This window comes from Punica granatum, chromosome 7 (genome assembly GCF_007655135.1).
Source record: "Punica granatum isolate Tunisia-2019 chromosome 7, ASM765513v2, whole genome shotgun sequence".
Taxonomy (NCBI): Eukaryota; Viridiplantae; Streptophyta; class Magnoliopsida; order Myrtales; family Lythraceae; genus Punica; species Punica granatum.
In genome coordinates this window covers 27,048,680-27,065,786 of record NC_045133.1, presented here as the reverse complement: position 1 = coordinate 27,065,786, position 17,107 = coordinate 27,048,680, and the positions used below count along the sequence as shown (strand labels likewise).

Below are 17,107 nucleotides of genomic sequence, written 5' to 3'. Positions count from 1 at the left end.
AGCATGTGTATAGAAATCTATGAACATGATTAAGATAGGGACTGAATTTTCTGGTAGGTGGAGGGGGCTTTCCTTTCCTTCCTCGCAGCTTCCAATTTCTGCTAAAGAGAAATTTGAAGATATGGCAATAAGATTATAATTGGGTAAGTGCCATTTATATTATCTTAATGGAGCATGAAAATTGTCTGCCTCCCGACTTTCTTATGTCGATATGACGTGGATATTTTTTTTTTTGAATTTTTATGAGTGACACGTGGAGATAATATTAATTTATAATTATTGACCCCAACTTTTGCCAGCACTGCTCTTACTGAGCTGTATATGTCTTTCCCGGACGCACGCACACATATAAATATATGAGACTCCGAATCTAATACGATTCATTTTGTGGAAAGAAAAAAAAGACAACATCAGTGAATATCTATCTGCTCATTGTTCATCAGCTGGGCCAAATGAAGTCCGAGTCCCTCTCTTACATTAGGGTCTCTTCATCATTGCTCGAACTATAAAACGTAAGGCGGCTTGCGCTTCTTACCCAGCTTCTTCGTTTTCCCGATGAGCATTTGACTTCATTTCTTCTTCTCGAGATTCTGGTTCTGAACGTTCCGTGAGAGTCCTTCCGCACTCATACGAGCATGCATCTGGTTGTTTCTGTGAATCAGTTTTACACGGATCTTGTTCGAGATTCTTAATTTCCTTTTGCCCGACAAGGACTGGGGTCGTGGTTTGAGATTCATTCTTGATATTTTGCTGGTCGAAACTGTCCTGAGCCAAACCATTTTGTCAATTGGACCGACCCTAGATTCTATGGTCAGATTCAAAGGCGAGTATTTTTGGGACAAAAAATAATGAGATGCCGTCGAGATTAATGATATTTTTAATTACAAGTGGTGAATTTTTTTTTTTTAACAATGGTGATCCTTATTAATAATTCAGAACAAGGTACTGGAAAGTAGGGGATGCTCATAATTGCCCTTTCTTCACTCACACTCATTTTATTATTTATTTTTTATTGGGGGGTTTTTGTTTGGATTCTTCACTAACCTAAACCAGCCCCACTGAAATTATATAATATCCTTCTCCTTCATTCATGATATTTCTTCCATTAATTTTTCACAAATTATTAAAGGTGGAATATATGAAGGTTTGTCCTCTCCTGCTGCGGATTCCACCCAAGAACTGGCGAGAAGTTTGGGGATCTTCACGCCTTCCTTTTGCAATCCAAGAAAAGGTAGAGATATTCTTGCTTTTCCCAGTAGGATTCTATGCAACACTTGGAGTTTAACTTGACTTCGACAGGGCAAGAACAGAATTGTTAATTGGTCCTGCAGTCTCTGTCTGATCCATGTCTGTCTGTCTCCCTCCTCCTTTTAACATTGCTTTGTAGCATTACATTCGGACTGGGTTTGTGGGGGTTATTTGCAGATCGATGGACAGGTATGGGAATTACTATTACCAGAGAAGTGGGCTATGGAGAACCCTGAGAGATGGTGACTTCGAGGAATCCGAGGTTTGGGATGTCTTAAGGGAAGGGAAGGACCAAAGAGCGCATGATGATCAGACTTCTCTTCCCAATGAACATACCAATCACTATGCTTCATCACATCTACCCTCCGCCGCGAAGATGGTGCCGCAGTCGAGTATCAGTGGCAGCGGTGGCAGCAGCAGCAGCAGTTCGGCTCCTCGGTCGATATTCACCCATCAGTCGGCACCAGTCAACATACCGAATTGGTCAAAGGTGCATAAGCACCTCGGGAGGTCAGAGTCAAGCAAGGCCCCCAAGAGCAGGCCCTGGCGCAACACCGATGATGATGATGAGGAGGAGGGCGAGGAGGAGGACGATGATGACCGGGAAGAAGACGACTACGACGATGAGGATGATGGGTATGGTCAGAAGTTGCCTCCACATGAGTACGTGGCAATGAAGCTTGCGAGAAGCAAGATGTCATCATTCTCGGTTCTTGAAGGGGTCGGGAGGAAGCTCAAAGGGAGGGATCTTAGCAAAGTGAGGAATGATGTTCTCACCAAAACTGGTTTCCTTGAATCCCCTTGATCAATCAATGAAGTTAATTAATCAATTTTTAGGCTCAATTATGCAATGGGTTTAGAATAATTGTACATTAATGTGTATAAATTTTCCTTTCTTTTGGTGAAATTAGATTTATGTATAGTAGATGTGGGCTTGGTTTTGGATTTAGAATCTAGACTAGATATATATAGAGAGTTCAAAGATTCATGCTAAGTGATATAGTTTCCCCCCTTAAGAAAAGAATATATGTTTTCTTCTCTATATTGTCATGATTCCAACACCCTCATGTCCTATTGATTTAGGAAAACTCCAACATTGCATGGCATAAAACACTTCTTGAATTGTTCAATGGAAAGAATAATGCGTTCCAGTTTACATTAGAACGGGTTAGTCAATTTAGAATATATACACAGTAAAAGAAATGAAATCTCTCAAATTTAAACACTATAAAATATCAGTTATTACAGTCCTCTTTAATTTAAAGGGACAGTAAATGTCCAGGACATTTTTCCGAATCCGTGAGACCAGTGGGAGTTAGTTAAATGTCCCGCGAGCTTGCTGAGAAGACAAAAAAAAAAAAAGGGGGGTTAGGTCTAAGATCAAATGTTGTATTTGTCGCATTCGAGCGGCTATAAAATTATGTGTCTGCATTGGAATGAAAGAGACTAATTGGGGTCGCGTGCAATAATGTTCCTTGTCGAGTATTAATGTTGCCATGCAGTAACAGAACACAAGAGATTCACGGCACTTCCCAATTAGGCCATCGAGTCCTCATACATAGATCAACATGTAATTAGTGGGATAAGCTGACCTACGTATACAATATAAACAATTTTTGAGATACTTCTACTATACAGTTAATCACAGTACTTCATATTACGTCCTATCAGTTAGCTCGGCCTCCGGGATGCGCCATGGATCCTGTGATAGATAGTCTTGGAGCCAGTCTTCGACTATATTATTATACGCCGGCTATTGTCGAGAAAGATAAGCTTGTTTTCTCTCATTATTTAACACTAATAACAATTGACCGAAAATACTAAAAATTACAAAAGTTAATCAACGCTGTAAGCATGTTTCCTGGAACTTTCTTCATCCTAATTAGACAGCTTACTGAGTCCACTAAAACCCCCTATCTCTTTTTCTTTTAATAACTCTAAATCCAATTGGGTCCTTTTTTTTTTTGTTTTGGTTGAAAATACTCTAAATGGACATTAATTAATAGTACACTTCACATATATAAAATTTAGGAGTGGGCGGAGAGGCGGCTAAATTTGGTTCCTCGTCAGCTTGTTCTAATATCTTCCTTCCTTTCCGTCTCTCTCTTTCTGCCATTATCAATCAATAAACTTTATCAATATATAATATACGAAGGCTGAAATGTGGAGTCACGAGAGCTTTATTTGAAAACCCTCAGCCTTTTAAATTTTCTCGATTTTTAGATTAACCCTCAACTCTCTAAAATTTCTCAAATTTTTATTTTAATTTAAAAAATTTATGACGTTCAATTATTATCTTGAAAAATGTAAGTAACTTTTAATATCACGAGAAGATATATATGGACATTCGTTCAATGAAAAATAAAGAGGAAGAGATAATAAATCTTTTTGTCACAAATTGAGGAGTCACATCTTTGCACCACAAAAATTAAAATAAAGTTATTAAAAGTCATTTTTAATATAATATATCGAAATATTTAAATTAATTCATTTAAATGAGAATGTCACAAAATAAAATTAGGAAACAAAATTTTTAAAACTTGATAAATTAGCTTTCGCGTAATATACAATTGAGTAAATATGTAATGAATGTTAAGTAAGAGAATTAACTGTAAAATCGACAATAAACCGTTCAAAATCAATCTAAAGTCTAAAGCATTAGTAATTATTGTCCAAACTTATAAATTAATTATTGAAAATTCTTATTATCCATAACAATAAATTCATCTTTATAAATTGTAAATAATTATTATGTATAAGTGCAACGCACAGATTGGAAACTTGTCAATTTACGAAAATTGGCCAAAGAGTGTTTCTTCCACATATTTATATATATTTGTTCATGAAAAGGTAAAACACAGTTTATAGGGTTTATATATATATATATATATATAGGGTTATAATTATAATTAATTTTTTACCCGTGCATTGCAAGAGATTTTTACATAAGTTATTTAATCAAAACTAGTAAAACTAATTGTACTTTTAATATTAATAAATAATTGTTATGCTTGATTATATGTCTCGTAATTCTATTTATACCGATTTTATCATCACTTTCTTTATATATTAGCAATGAAGAGACATAGATTATTTAATAAAAAAAATTCAGATTAAAATACATCATATTATATATTGGTAAAGGTTCTAGAATAATAAAGTGTGGCTCGTTAATTATATAATATATGTACATTTTTGCTTATTTTCTAAATTTAAGTGAGCATTTTGCACAAGATTTTAATAGGATTGATATTCTCTTGAGTTTTGTCTAATTTTTTGGACATGTTTTTCCAATCTCAGTTTTTTAATTTCCTAATATATAATTAAATTGACTTCATTTAAAGCTATATAAATATAATAAAATAGAAAAGCTTTTATCTTACTTATTACAAAGTTTTTTTTTATAATAACCTTAGTAATACATTTTAAACACACACACATATAAGAAATACTTCTACCATGGTTCACTTGATATAAATATAACATAGGTAAATATTTTTATATATTGTATATGTATTTTACCTGAACAATCCACTTTTTAAATACAATTGATATACATGCATATAATAAATCATATAATTCATTAAATTAATTAGCCTATCAAATATTGTCATGATCAAGTGTTTGAGATGTCTATTTTAAGTTAGTTAGCAATAATATCTTACTTTTTTAATCAATTAATCTGCCAAAATTATACCTTTAAGGTCACAAATCGTAATTTTTATGATTCAGTGATGTAATTGTTTAAATATAACCCTTATAAATATCGCATGCATTTTTTAGTCAAATATTTTGAATATTTTGAATTTTAATTATATAAGTGACTATATTAACTTTTTAATTAAGCAGTTTATAAAGAATATTATATATATATATATATATCATTAGGGTTATAAATTCCTTTTTTCACGATTTGTGGAGTTTAGATACTTAAAATACTTAACTAATTATACATATTATAGACATTTTATATTTTGCTTTTATCTAATATAATAAAAAATCAAGGACTAATTGATGCACATTTAATGTGTCGATTCTACTTTACTTTATATATACTAGTGTTCATCCGTGCATTGCACGGGATTTTCACATAAGTTAGTAGTCAAAATTACTAAAAATAATTATCCTTATAATATTAATATATAATTTATATACTTGATTTCATGTACTGTGCTCATGAGTCTCTCCTATAACAAAAAAAGGAGAAAATTTTCTAAGCTTGATTATATATCTCATAATTCTGTTTATACCTGTTTTAGCATCATTTTATTTATATATTAGCAATGGAGAAACATACATGATTTAATACAAATATTTTTCAGAGAAAAATACATCATGTTTATGTATTGTAATGCTTTTAAGATAATCAAATGCGACGCCTTAATTATGTAATGTAAGTGCATTGTTACTTATTTTTTAAACTTAAGCGAATGTTTTGCAAAGATTTTAATAAGATTGGTATTCTCTTGAGTTTTTTTTCTAATTTTTTAGACATGCTTTAATTTCTATCTTAGCCTTTTAACCTCCTAATGTATAATTAACTTGATTTCATTTATAACTATATAAATATAACAAAATAGAGAAAAGTTTTAGTCTTAATTATTACAAAGTTTTTTCTTTTTATTTTTGAATAATTACCTTAGTAATATTTTTCAAACATTTTAAAAAAGAAACTCTTCTAATGTAGTTCACTTGATATAAATATAACATAAAGGTATATTTACATATTGCATACGTATTTTACCTATATCACCTACTTTATGGTTATAATTGATATACATATACATGCATATAACAAAAATATAAATTATTAATGTAATTAGCATATTAAATATTTTCATGGTCAAGTGCTTGAGTATTTCTATTTGAAGTTAGTTAGCAACAATATTTTGTTTTCTAATAAGTGTGTTTGGATTTGGAGTTGAGTTGAGTTGAGTTTTGATTTTAATTGGTTTGTAATGATTATATTGTTATGAGAAAAAGTGTGAAAAAATAATAAATAATCGAGAGAAAATAATGATTAAGTAATGATTGTGTTGTTGAATTGTGAAAAAGTAATTAATAGTTGAGAGAATTTAATATTAAAAATTTTAAAAATAAAAAAAGTAATGATTGTGATGTTGAATTGAAGATAAGTAGAGTTGAGTTAAAAAAATTTCAAAAAACAAACGCACAGTTTGTCAAAATTTTACTTTTGAGGTCACAAATTGTAATTTTTTGAATTAATTGATTTAGTTATTTATATATAGCCCATTGTAAATATTGCATGCCTTTTTCATTCGAACACTTTGGATATTTTGAATTTTAATTATATTGATTTTTTTTAATTAATAAATAGCCCTCGTGTTTACCCGAACTTTTATTAATTAATATATACTAAGCAGCCGACTTCAATCCCTGGCTTTGGAAGCCGCCTTGAAGCTTCTTCTTGTGGCTTTTCTTTGCGTCATGATTCAGTCCCCAAGTATGAGGAGCGCTAGCAGCCAAGACATAATATATATAATATTAAATAAACTTATCATGAAGGAAAAGTGATTTTGGACTATATACCTCCCCTATTCAATTCGATTCGTTTCATTAAATTAATTTTGGGTCGACGTCATGGAACGGTCTGCAATATTTTCTACTCTTAATTATAATATATGTATCAAAAGAGAGAGTTGTCTTCGTCCATTTGCAAATTTTGTCGTGGGACACGACAAGATTTTATCAAGTAGACGGTCACAGCCATTGCGAAGGCTTCCTTGAATATGCTTTGAAAAAAGAAAACTTAATTTAGTACTCCATGTTTTGTGATATCAAGTGTAAATTTTACATTATTTTTAAATTTTAAAGGACGGATTTTTTTTTTCATGATAACAACTTAAAAAATTGATGAGGTTTTTCGTAATTTTTTAGCCTTTGTGTGCTCCTCGCCACTAAGAAAAAAAATTACTTGCTGATATCATATATAACAATATTCGATCTCACAATTTTCCAGAGCTTTAATCAAGGAGAGATTAGCTATTTTAGGTTGGCAGATTTGATTGGACAAGTTTTGAGGTCAGCAGACTAGTATTTAGTATATGTAACAAATATTGTTCCATAGACAATTTACCTACCAGTTGACACCGTGGGATGTCGTACTGATGATGATGTTCTTTGATGGCAGTCGGGCATTTTCTCATCACATGTGTGAGTAGGTTTCGCAGGACAGTCAACTGATGCGGTTATTATTAACTATATCGATAAGGGAAGATTGTTCTCTTATTTTTCACGAGTTGAACGTGCACGTTGAGATGTATGAAAAAGATTGCCCAGTAATCAATCCCATGTGATGCAATAGCTATACATCAACATCCAAAGCATCCTAAAAGACGATCCTGCCATAGAGCTATCAGTCTATCTTGCCTAATGATTCGAGCCTTCTTAGGAAACAAAAGCTATCATGGAACGACTTGATCATGACCAGTCCATGTATTTGGCGGTTATTATTAGATCTTTCCAACCCTACTGCCATGCGTCGAAAAAAAGATATGATGTATACACTGCGTTTTATCTATTGAACTCGAAAGAGAGATGATGCATGCGTGCCTCCTCTTTACTTTTTTTTTTTTTCCCCTATAAGAATTTGCTTTTTAATCAGCTGCATTTATATCACGAAATATTATTTTTTTTTGGGTGAGCCCACAATATTTATAGAGAAACTAAATGACTGTGCAAACTGACTCGGTCGGAAATACATCTTTCGATCTTTCCGAGGGACTTCATCACTTTCTTTCAGCACCGAAAGGCATTAATGCTTTTTTACCCGGAGATATCTTTGGGGCCGCCTTGCCCCGCTTTTCTGTTATCTAGTTTTATTTTATTTTTTGGCCTTTTGCCCCTAGTTCACCCAAAAAAATTAGACTATATAGGAAAGGGATGAAGAAGGGAGAAGAGATCCGATTGCTCATAGCGGGCCTTCGGCAAGATTGGGCCATAATTCTGTTCGAAGGTCCAGCTTATGGGCTCTAGCCCATCTAATTGTTGGGCCCATCTATGAAGTAAGGGATCAGGTCTTTGCATTTTGTTGCCAAGCATTAGGAAAATGAAACTTCATATATGAGGCCCAGCAGGAAGCCCATCTCTGCTTGACCGATCTGTATATTATATTGCAATGTAAAGGTATTCATTTTTATACAGGGACTCTGACATTTTTGGTTCGATAATCACTGCTAATTAAATGCAGATGGAATATTGTACGATGAAGGTCTATTAATTGATGGAGTTTCCCACAGATGGTCCCCTAAGCTAGCGAGTACATTTCACATCCGAACAGAACTTGACAGTGAGTGTCCCTCCTTTACAAGGACACATGTAAAGAGTCCACCGCCAAATGAAAATCACATGTTCCATAGAATCTTGGATGCGCCACAAATGCATGGACTTCATTTAAAGCTTGACATTATTCATCGTATCCCCTACTCATGACTTTCCAAATAGTGTGACATGTAACTATCAAAAGAATATAGAGTAACATGTGCGATATTAAGAAAACTCGAGGTTAGGCCGATTTTAATTAATAATTTTTGACAATGTACTTTCTCCTCTCAAAAGATATAACAAAATGTCCAATAATATAACAATATTAATCGAGAGAACGATGTGTCATATAATGATAGACGCTTTCATTTGGGAAATTAATGCTACGTTTGATTTGTTAGTGTGATTTTAGAATCATGATTTTGATTTTAACTCAACACACTACACAACAAAAATACACGTTTTCCAAGTCAAATTTATAATCTCATCTCATTTGTCATTTTCCACAATCAAAATCAAAATCAAAATCAAAGTTACTTTAACTCTGAAATCAAACGCATCCTTAGTTTTATGTTTTAATTTTTTCGGTGCACATTTTGATATTCAAAAGTTTAACGAACCCTGATTAATTTAGTTCGAATCGGATCGACATATTAAATGACAAAAATTTTCTAATAAAGAATTTTATTTAAATCCGAAATTTTATTTAAAAGAGAATAAATATCAAATCGTTTAAACTAATCGCGTTAATTATAAATTTGAATTTCGTGATTTAACTTTTCATTTATTGTATTAAATTCACGTATCTTCCTTTAAGGCTTTTAATTTTTGTCGGCGACAGCCGTTCACTGATAAGGGCATATTATACTCATATTTTATTGTGCAATTCATGTTAAATTATTATTAATTTTATAGAAATTATAAGAAGTCGGTGCTTAATTATGTGTAATTTGATATTGTAGGTCTTTGAGGACTTAGATGGAATTACGAGCAATATTGAGGAGTTTTGTGCAATTTGGAGCCAGCTTATATCTTTCGGAAATCTTTTTTTTGTTTTGGATATAAATACTCCTCATAACAAGATTAGGAAACCCTGGGGGGGAGCCATCTTTCACCATTCTTTTAACCTAGAGAGTTTTTGGAGAGAGTCTTGTCTGGAGCCGTCACCTGGATCAATTGATTTGAAGCGAGAATTGTGGAAGAGACAATTCCTTAAAGGAATTGTTGGGTTTTTGTTTTAGGATTCAATATCTTGAGTTTACTGCTGAATATGAATTCTATTGCAATGACTCCTTTGAATTATAATTGTGTTTTCAATTCCATGATGTTCTAAGCTTCTCTTGTGGGAATATGATGAAACCCTAGGTAGCTAATATGATGATTGTCGCCATGTTATATGATTAATAGATGTGTTAATAATTCATGATTGCAATTCCTATAATTTCAATTTTAATTCCTAATTGGTTATAATTGTTAGAAACACTATTGATACGGGAGTTGATATAGTTGTGCGCACCCGAATTTCATCTCGTCGGGGCACGCATGCGCGTGCCTAAATGCAACGCGGTTTAGGAGTATCCACCTTCCCGGGGACGCGCGACGGACGCACGTGAGAAGGAGTCGCCACTTGCCATTTTACGACCCGAAGGTCGAGGGCCGGCAAGTTACCCGGGTCTAGGGGTACGGGGTACACCTAATTGCTAAGGCATATGGTCTGCGAAACCCGAGGTTCCGAATTCGGAGGTTCTGTTACATGCGAGCCTATATCTCGCATGCCCTATCGGTACTCTAGCTTGTCTAGGCTTGCCATTTTTATTTAATTACCGCTTAATTAAGTTCCGCTCATCTTACGCGTTTTGACACCGTAAATTCGAAGAAACACTCCGACCGTCTGCTCTCCGACCGGGATTCTTACATTAATAAAACATACAACATAAATCCTCACATTGTTCTCTCAAATAAATAAAATACAAATTATAACAATTGGATCCCGGTCGGTTCGCATTTCGGTAATTATTCCACTCGTGCTCGCCGTGTAGTTTGAAAAGACTGAAATTGAAATTAAAGTATGCTCTCGGTGTATAAGGGCATTGGGCCCCATGATCGTCGGTCATGGGCGTTGGACCCAATGTGAATCGAATCCTAAAGGATCGGGCTCGATCCGCAATACAATCAAGTGCAAAAGATGTAACAAGCAGGTTCAAATAAACAATCAATGGGGTTTTATTATCACCAAATTTACGTGGATTAATTGATTATTAACCAAGGAATCTTGGCATACAAATCCTACCCTAAAACAAGTAAAAAGCAAGACGGAAATGGCATGTAGCATTCAGCATCATTTACCGGACCTGACAGACTGTGTGTGTCCGTGATCAAGTCTCGAATGTGTGGGTTGATTTTAAAATGTTATGTATCGTGACACTTTGATTATGATAGGTTATTATAGAATGTGGATTTTTGACACGAGAATCCTACAGCCTAGTGCCTAGCCCGCTATCCCCATTCTGTTTTCTATTAGGCCGAGTATGCGAATAAGTCAAATGTTGGTATCTTAAACCGTTATTCCCGATCTAACTACCCAAGATCATGCATAGATAACAATAAATTGTAAATACGCCTTTTTGCCTTTGTATAGAAAATTTATTTTTGAAAAGAGAAAGACTACGCAATGCGGGCCACCTCGGCCTGTGACCGGCGCTGACTGATTCCCTGATTCTTCTAGGGTTATACGAGAACCCCAAAAAGTCAAAGAAACGGTCAATCTATCCGGAAGTGATCTAAAAAGAACTTCCACACCCCGACTTGAGTTACCTAAAATTAGGAGGCCTCGAGTCAAAACATGCAAGTTCTTCCCAGACGTCCATGTCACATCGGATCACGAGTCTCAGATTTTAGTATGAAATTTGCGAATTTTGAAAAGAAGGCGTCAACACGTATTTGCAATTTATCGATGCGTATTTCCGATTAATTACCAATTCATGCAAAATTATTAAGGTCGAGTGAATTAATTAGTCAAATGAACGTCCCGTTTACCCGATTGGTGAAATCATTAAGTTTAATTAAAATCTGCTGAATGCTTTATTTTATTTTTTTGGATTTCGAGCCGTCGAAACGATCAATAATAGATCGCCTGATAAACTCTAATTTCCAGTTATCTCGAAAAATTTGCAATAAGATCGAACAACATAACGTAGAATAATAAGGACTAATAAAGCAACAGAAAAAAAAAAAATTTCAAGGACTAAACTGAAACAAATCAAAAAAATTTGGAGAATGATTTTTTTCTAAATTCTATAAAATTTGGAGAATGTCCGGGAAAGTATAAAATGGACTAGGGTTATTTGAAATTAATTGTTTTTGAAATTCAGGGCTTTTTTTTTAAAAAACAATGAATAAATGTTGCAGGGACTAAATTGAAACAAATTGAAAAGTTTATCGGAGCGATTTTAAATTCTAAAAAATTCGGAGGATGTGCTAGAAATAATGAAATAGCCCAGAGTATGTTTGAAATGAATTTTTAAATTTAGGGCTGATTTTAAAAAATAATAAATACTCCAGGGAATGAATTGAAACAAATGTAAAAGTTTTCTGGAGCAGTATTTGATTCTGAAAAAAATTAGGGATGTGATGGAAATATCGAAAATGCCATGGAACTGGTTTAAAATTGATTTGGGAATTTGGGCAGGATTGAAAAAAATGAAAATTCGTTGCAGGACTAGAATGGAACAAATCAGAAAATTAGAATAATCGGATTCGGTATAATTTTGATAATCTATGCAAACAACAAGCAATTATTTCATGTCATCATCATTCAAGTAAGCATGATATTTAATATAAAGCCCTAAACATGCCGCTAAGTTGAGATTTTTACCTAACCCAAAAGTTTGGGGGCGTTTCTGTAATATGCGAAAATTGTCGGACGGACGGGTCGGGTCGGATCGGATCGGTCAGCCTATCCGAAGGAGGAAACCGCCCGGAGAGATCTTGGGCTGGACTGGATTTAGGATCGGGCTGGGCTGGATTTAGGATCGGGCTGGGCTTGGGCCGCGGAAAGCTTTAGGCCGCGGCTGACGGGCTGACGGGCTGGACCTGCAACAAGGAAATAGTGGGCCAAAGCCCGTCAGTGAGGAGCTCCGAAGGAAGGTGGTGCTGGCGGCGCCGATCGGCCGCGAGCGGCAGTTCCGGCTGTTGGACGCCGCGACGACGACGCGAAAAGGATCGGGTGAGGGGTCTGAGCACCGCCTGGGTCGCGCCGGCTCCGATCTGGGCTTCGCTGATGGCTGGGATGGTCGGAATCAAGGCAATTTCACCGTTTCCCGGCGTTATTCCGATCGGGCAACGATTTGCAAAATTTCCCCAATCCGAGAGGAATTTTACGATTTCTTTCTGTGGGTTCCTTTTGTGTCCGCGCCGAATTAGGTTTTCCCCCCTTTAATTGTAATTTTCGGTCGAGATTTCAGCCGATTTGGGGAGGAAATCGCGAAATCCGCGATTTCCTATTCTGGGCGGCCGACCAGATCGCGGGCAGCCAGTTGCCGCTGCCCGGCCTGCCCGGACTGCCCAGAACAAATTTTTTTTTTTTTTTTTTTGAATTAGGGCCGGCGGGTCACGGGCAGCCGGTCAATGCTGCCCGGCCTTGCCCGGCCCTGCCCGAGACTTTTCTTTCCTTTCCTTTTTTTTTTTTTTTTTTTTTTTTTTTTTATTTTAAATTATATATATATATTATTATTAATTAATTAATTAATTAATTAATTTTTTATTATTTTTTTATTTTATTTTTTTTTTAAAAAAAGAGTGATAAATAGAAAAATGACAATTTTACCCCCTTGGAGCCGATGGACCGAAATTGGGTGCTGACAGCTTGCCCCTCTTTGGTTGCGTGCTCGGATAGAGGATGCAGCCAAAGACTATGAGAAGCACCTGGTTTGGTCCCGGCGATCGTCTGGCCATTCTCCTCGTTTGTGCTAACATGTAAGCCTGTTGTAAAATGGTAAAAAACCATAAATTAGTAAATGTAGACGCATACTTGAAAGACATTAAGTGATGACACGAAGTCCAAAAAGTAGTAAATGCGGACACGAAATCCGGAATGCAATGAATGTGGACACAAAGTCCAAAATGCAATAGATGCGGACGCGAAGTCCAAAATGCAGTGAATGCGGATACGAAGTCCGGAAAGCAGTAAATGATGACACGAAGTCCGGAATGCAATGAATGTGGACACGAAGTCCAAAATGCAATAGACACGGACACGAAGTTCAGAAAGCAGAAAATGAAGACACAAAGTCCGGAATGCAGTAGATACAGACACGAAGTCCGGAATGCAATGAATGTGGACACGAAGTCCAAAATGCAATAGATGCAGACGCGAAGTCCAAAATGCAATGAATGCGGACACGAAGTCCGGAAAGCAATAAGTGAGGACCCGAAGTCCGGAATGCAGTAGACACGGACACGAAGTCCGAAATGCAATGAATGTGGACACGAAGTCCAAAATGTAGTAAAGATGCAGACGCGAAGTCCAAAATGCAATAAAGATGGACACGGGATCTTGGACACGAAGTCCGAAAAGCAGTAAAGATGGGCACGAAGTCCTGGAGGCGAAGTCTGAAAAGCATTAAATGTGGACACGAAGTCCTGGACGCGAAGTCCGAAAAGCGATAAAGATGGACACGAAGTCCTGGACGCGAAGTCCGAAAAGCAGTAAAGGCAGACACGAAGTCCTGGACGCGAAGTCCGAAAAGTAGTAAATGTGGACGCGAAGTCCTGGACGCGAAGTCCGAAAAGCGATAAAGATGGACACGAAGTCCTGGACGCGAAGTCCGAAAAGCAGTAAAGGTGGACACGAAGTCATGGACGCGAAGTCCGAAAAGCAGTAAATGTGGACACGAAGTCCTGGACGCGAAATCCGAAAAGCGATAAAGATGGACACGAAGTCCTGGACGCGAAGTCCGAAAAGCAGTAAAGGTGGACACGAAGTCATGGACGCGAAGTCCGAAAAGCAGTAAATGTGGGCACGAAGTCCTGGACGCGAAGTCCGAAAAGCGATAAAGATGGACACGAAGTCCTGGACGCGAAGTCCGAAAAGCAGTAAAGGTGGACACGAAGTCCTGGACGCGAAGTCCGAAAAGCAGTAAAGGTGGACACGAAGTCCTGGACGCGAAGTCCGAAAAGCAGTAAAGGTGGACACGAAGTCCTGGACGCGAAGTCCGCAAAGCGATAAAGATGGACACGAAGTCCTGGACGCGAAGTCCGAAAAGCAGTAAAGGCAGACACGAAGTCCTGGACGCGAAGTCCGAAAAGTAGTAAATGTGGACGCGAAGTCCGAAAAGCAATAAAGATAGACACGAAGTCCGAGAAGCGTTAAATATGGACACGAAGTCCTGGACGCGAAGCCCGAAAAGCAGTAAATGTGGACACGAAGTCCAGAATGCAGTAGATGCGGACACAAAGTCCGGAAAACAATAAATAAGGACACGAAGTCCAAAGAACGGTGAATGCAAGAGTAAGAATCACTGTTATGAGGTAACGTAAGGCTATTTGTTCGGTGTTAAGCCGGTATTGTGCTGAAATAACGCAGGGATAACTGCGCCCTGTCGCTGGTCGTACGCCCATGGGTTTGTCTGGCGAAGTTGACGTGTGCTCCTTTTTGGGTCCTTCACCCGAATAGGGACTGCGGCTTGTCGAACAAGACAGACATACGCCCGCTCGGGGGACACCTCTCGGGATCTGTACACTCAGACCTGTATGCAAGAAAACGATAACCAACGATCGTTGTCAGTCGGGCAAAACTTGCTGAAATTGCGATATGTAAAGAAATCTATGTAATGATATTCCGGGAATTTAGGTTCAGTGACCGTTTAAGGGGTGACCGCGTCCCCGAGTATGACATGTATTTGACTTGAAGGAATGGTCTTTGCAAGACGGGCATGACCCGCAGAGTTTTTGCATGAAGGTAAAAGGAAGGATTTTTAGGAATCCTCTAAATCAAGGATACGACGATTCGAACTCATTTCGAGGTATGTCTTGAACCCGTAGAGTCGAAGAGAGTTTGCTTGCGCTGAAAACCGCTAAACCACTACTGTAATAGCTCCACACGAGGTGTCGCTGCTCTTTCGTGGTTGAACCGACAATTTCCCCTAATTTTTGCCCAGGTCGCAAAAAACGCAACGACCTGACGGGGTATTTTATTTTGACTTTTCTCTCATGAATGCTCTCCTTTTGCTACGACTGCCCAAGATAGGGTCCGATCGCACCTCTCGGTTCCTTTAACTTTTGCCTAGACCGCCCTTTATGGGTTTTCAGCCTAGCAAGGATATAACTCATGCTCTCCTTTTGCCACGGCTCCCCTTTGCGGGATTTTAAGTCGTGCCCCTCATTCCCTAATTTTTGCCTAGGCCGCCTCGAGGAGGTTTTCAACCTAGCGGGAAAATTATTCTTTTTCTCTCAGAGATATTCTTATATGGAAGGATTGGATGGACATGGCATAAATGCTGATAATAGAAAAATGTGTTGAAGTAAAACGGGCGCGCAGCCTGAAGAATACGGAAGAAGGCAAGCGTTGGAAGTGTGAGTTGCAGCTGCGGGGACATGCAGTGACTGTCGAACGACGAAGCACCCAATTAGGGGTAGTACTTCTTGAGGGCATCGGCGTTGACTGGGAGTGCATTTTCAGTCCCGTCCATGTCGCTTAAAATAATTGCCCCTCTGGAGAAGACTTCCTTGACGACAAAAGGCCCGTCGTACTTGTATGCGAACTTGCCCCGAGAATCAGGTGTAATATGTAAGACTTTCCGCAGGACGAGGTCACCGGGTTTGAACTCGCGATGGCGGACTCTCGCATTGAACGCTCGGGCCATTCTCTGTTGGTAGCATTGGCCGTGACAGAGTGCCGTTAGCCGCTTCTCGTCAATGAGATTGAGCTGTTCACAACGTTGCTTCGCCCATTCTGCTTCTTCAAGTTCGGTCTCGGCGAGGACCCTCATAGAAGGAATCTCCACTTCGATTGGGAGGACGGCCTCCATGCCGTAGACTAAAGAATACGGGGTTGCCCCGGTTGAAGAGCGGATAGATGTTCGGTATGCCAAGAGCGCGAAAGGAAGCATCTCGTGCCAATCTCTGTAAGTCACCGTCATTTTCTCGATGATCTTCTTGATATTTTTGTTTGCAGCCTCCACTGCACCATTCATTTGGGGACGGTATGGAGTGGAGTTGCGGTGATGCACTTTGAATCGCTCACAAAGCTCGTCAATGACCCTGTTGTTCAGGTTCTTGGCATTGTCGGTGATGATCGTCTCGGGAACTCCGTATCGGGCAATGATGTCACGCTTGAGAAAACGTGCCACGGCATTTGCTGTAACTGAAGCAAGCGTTACGGCCTCGATCCACTTGGTAAAATAGTCTATCGCCACCAAAATGAATTGGTGTCCGTTGGATGCCTTGGGGTTGATGGGACCGATCACGTCGATACCCCACATTGAAAAGGGCCATGGGGCAGCCATCGGGCGTAACTCGTTAGGCGGTGCTTTGGTCTGGTCGGCATACACTTGGCACAAGTGGCAGTGCTTGACGT

At 37.8% G+C, this 17,107-nt stretch overlaps 1 protein-coding gene across 2 annotated transcripts; it reads left to right on the top strand.

Annotated features, from left to right (window-relative positions):
- Positions 1–356: 356 nt before the first annotated feature.
- Positions 357–2,290, top strand: LOC116215352 (uncharacterized protein YNL144C-like). 2 transcript variants are annotated; one of them, XM_031551033.1, is made up of 3 exons: positions 357–512; positions 1,130–1,231; positions 1,426–2,290. In XM_031551033.1, exon 3 carries the CDS (start codon positions 1,430–1,432, stop codon positions 2,051–2,053), a length of 624 nt encoding a protein of 207 aa, XP_031406893.1. In that variant the 5' UTR covers positions 357–512; positions 1,130–1,231; positions 1,426–1,429; the 3' UTR covers positions 2,054–2,290. The 2 variants fall into 2 exon arrangements, with proteins under 2 accessions (XP_031406893.1, XP_031406894.1); XM_031551034.1 differs by having other exon boundaries at positions 364–512; positions 1,145–1,231.
- Positions 2,291–17,107: the final 14,817 nt, after the last annotated feature.

Bases quoted from the DNA above. Each gene is read 5' to 3' on its own strand.
- LOC116215352 (XM_031551033.1), top strand. From the start codon at position 1,430: ATGGACAGGTATGGGAATTACTATTACCAGAGAAGTGGGCTATGGAGA.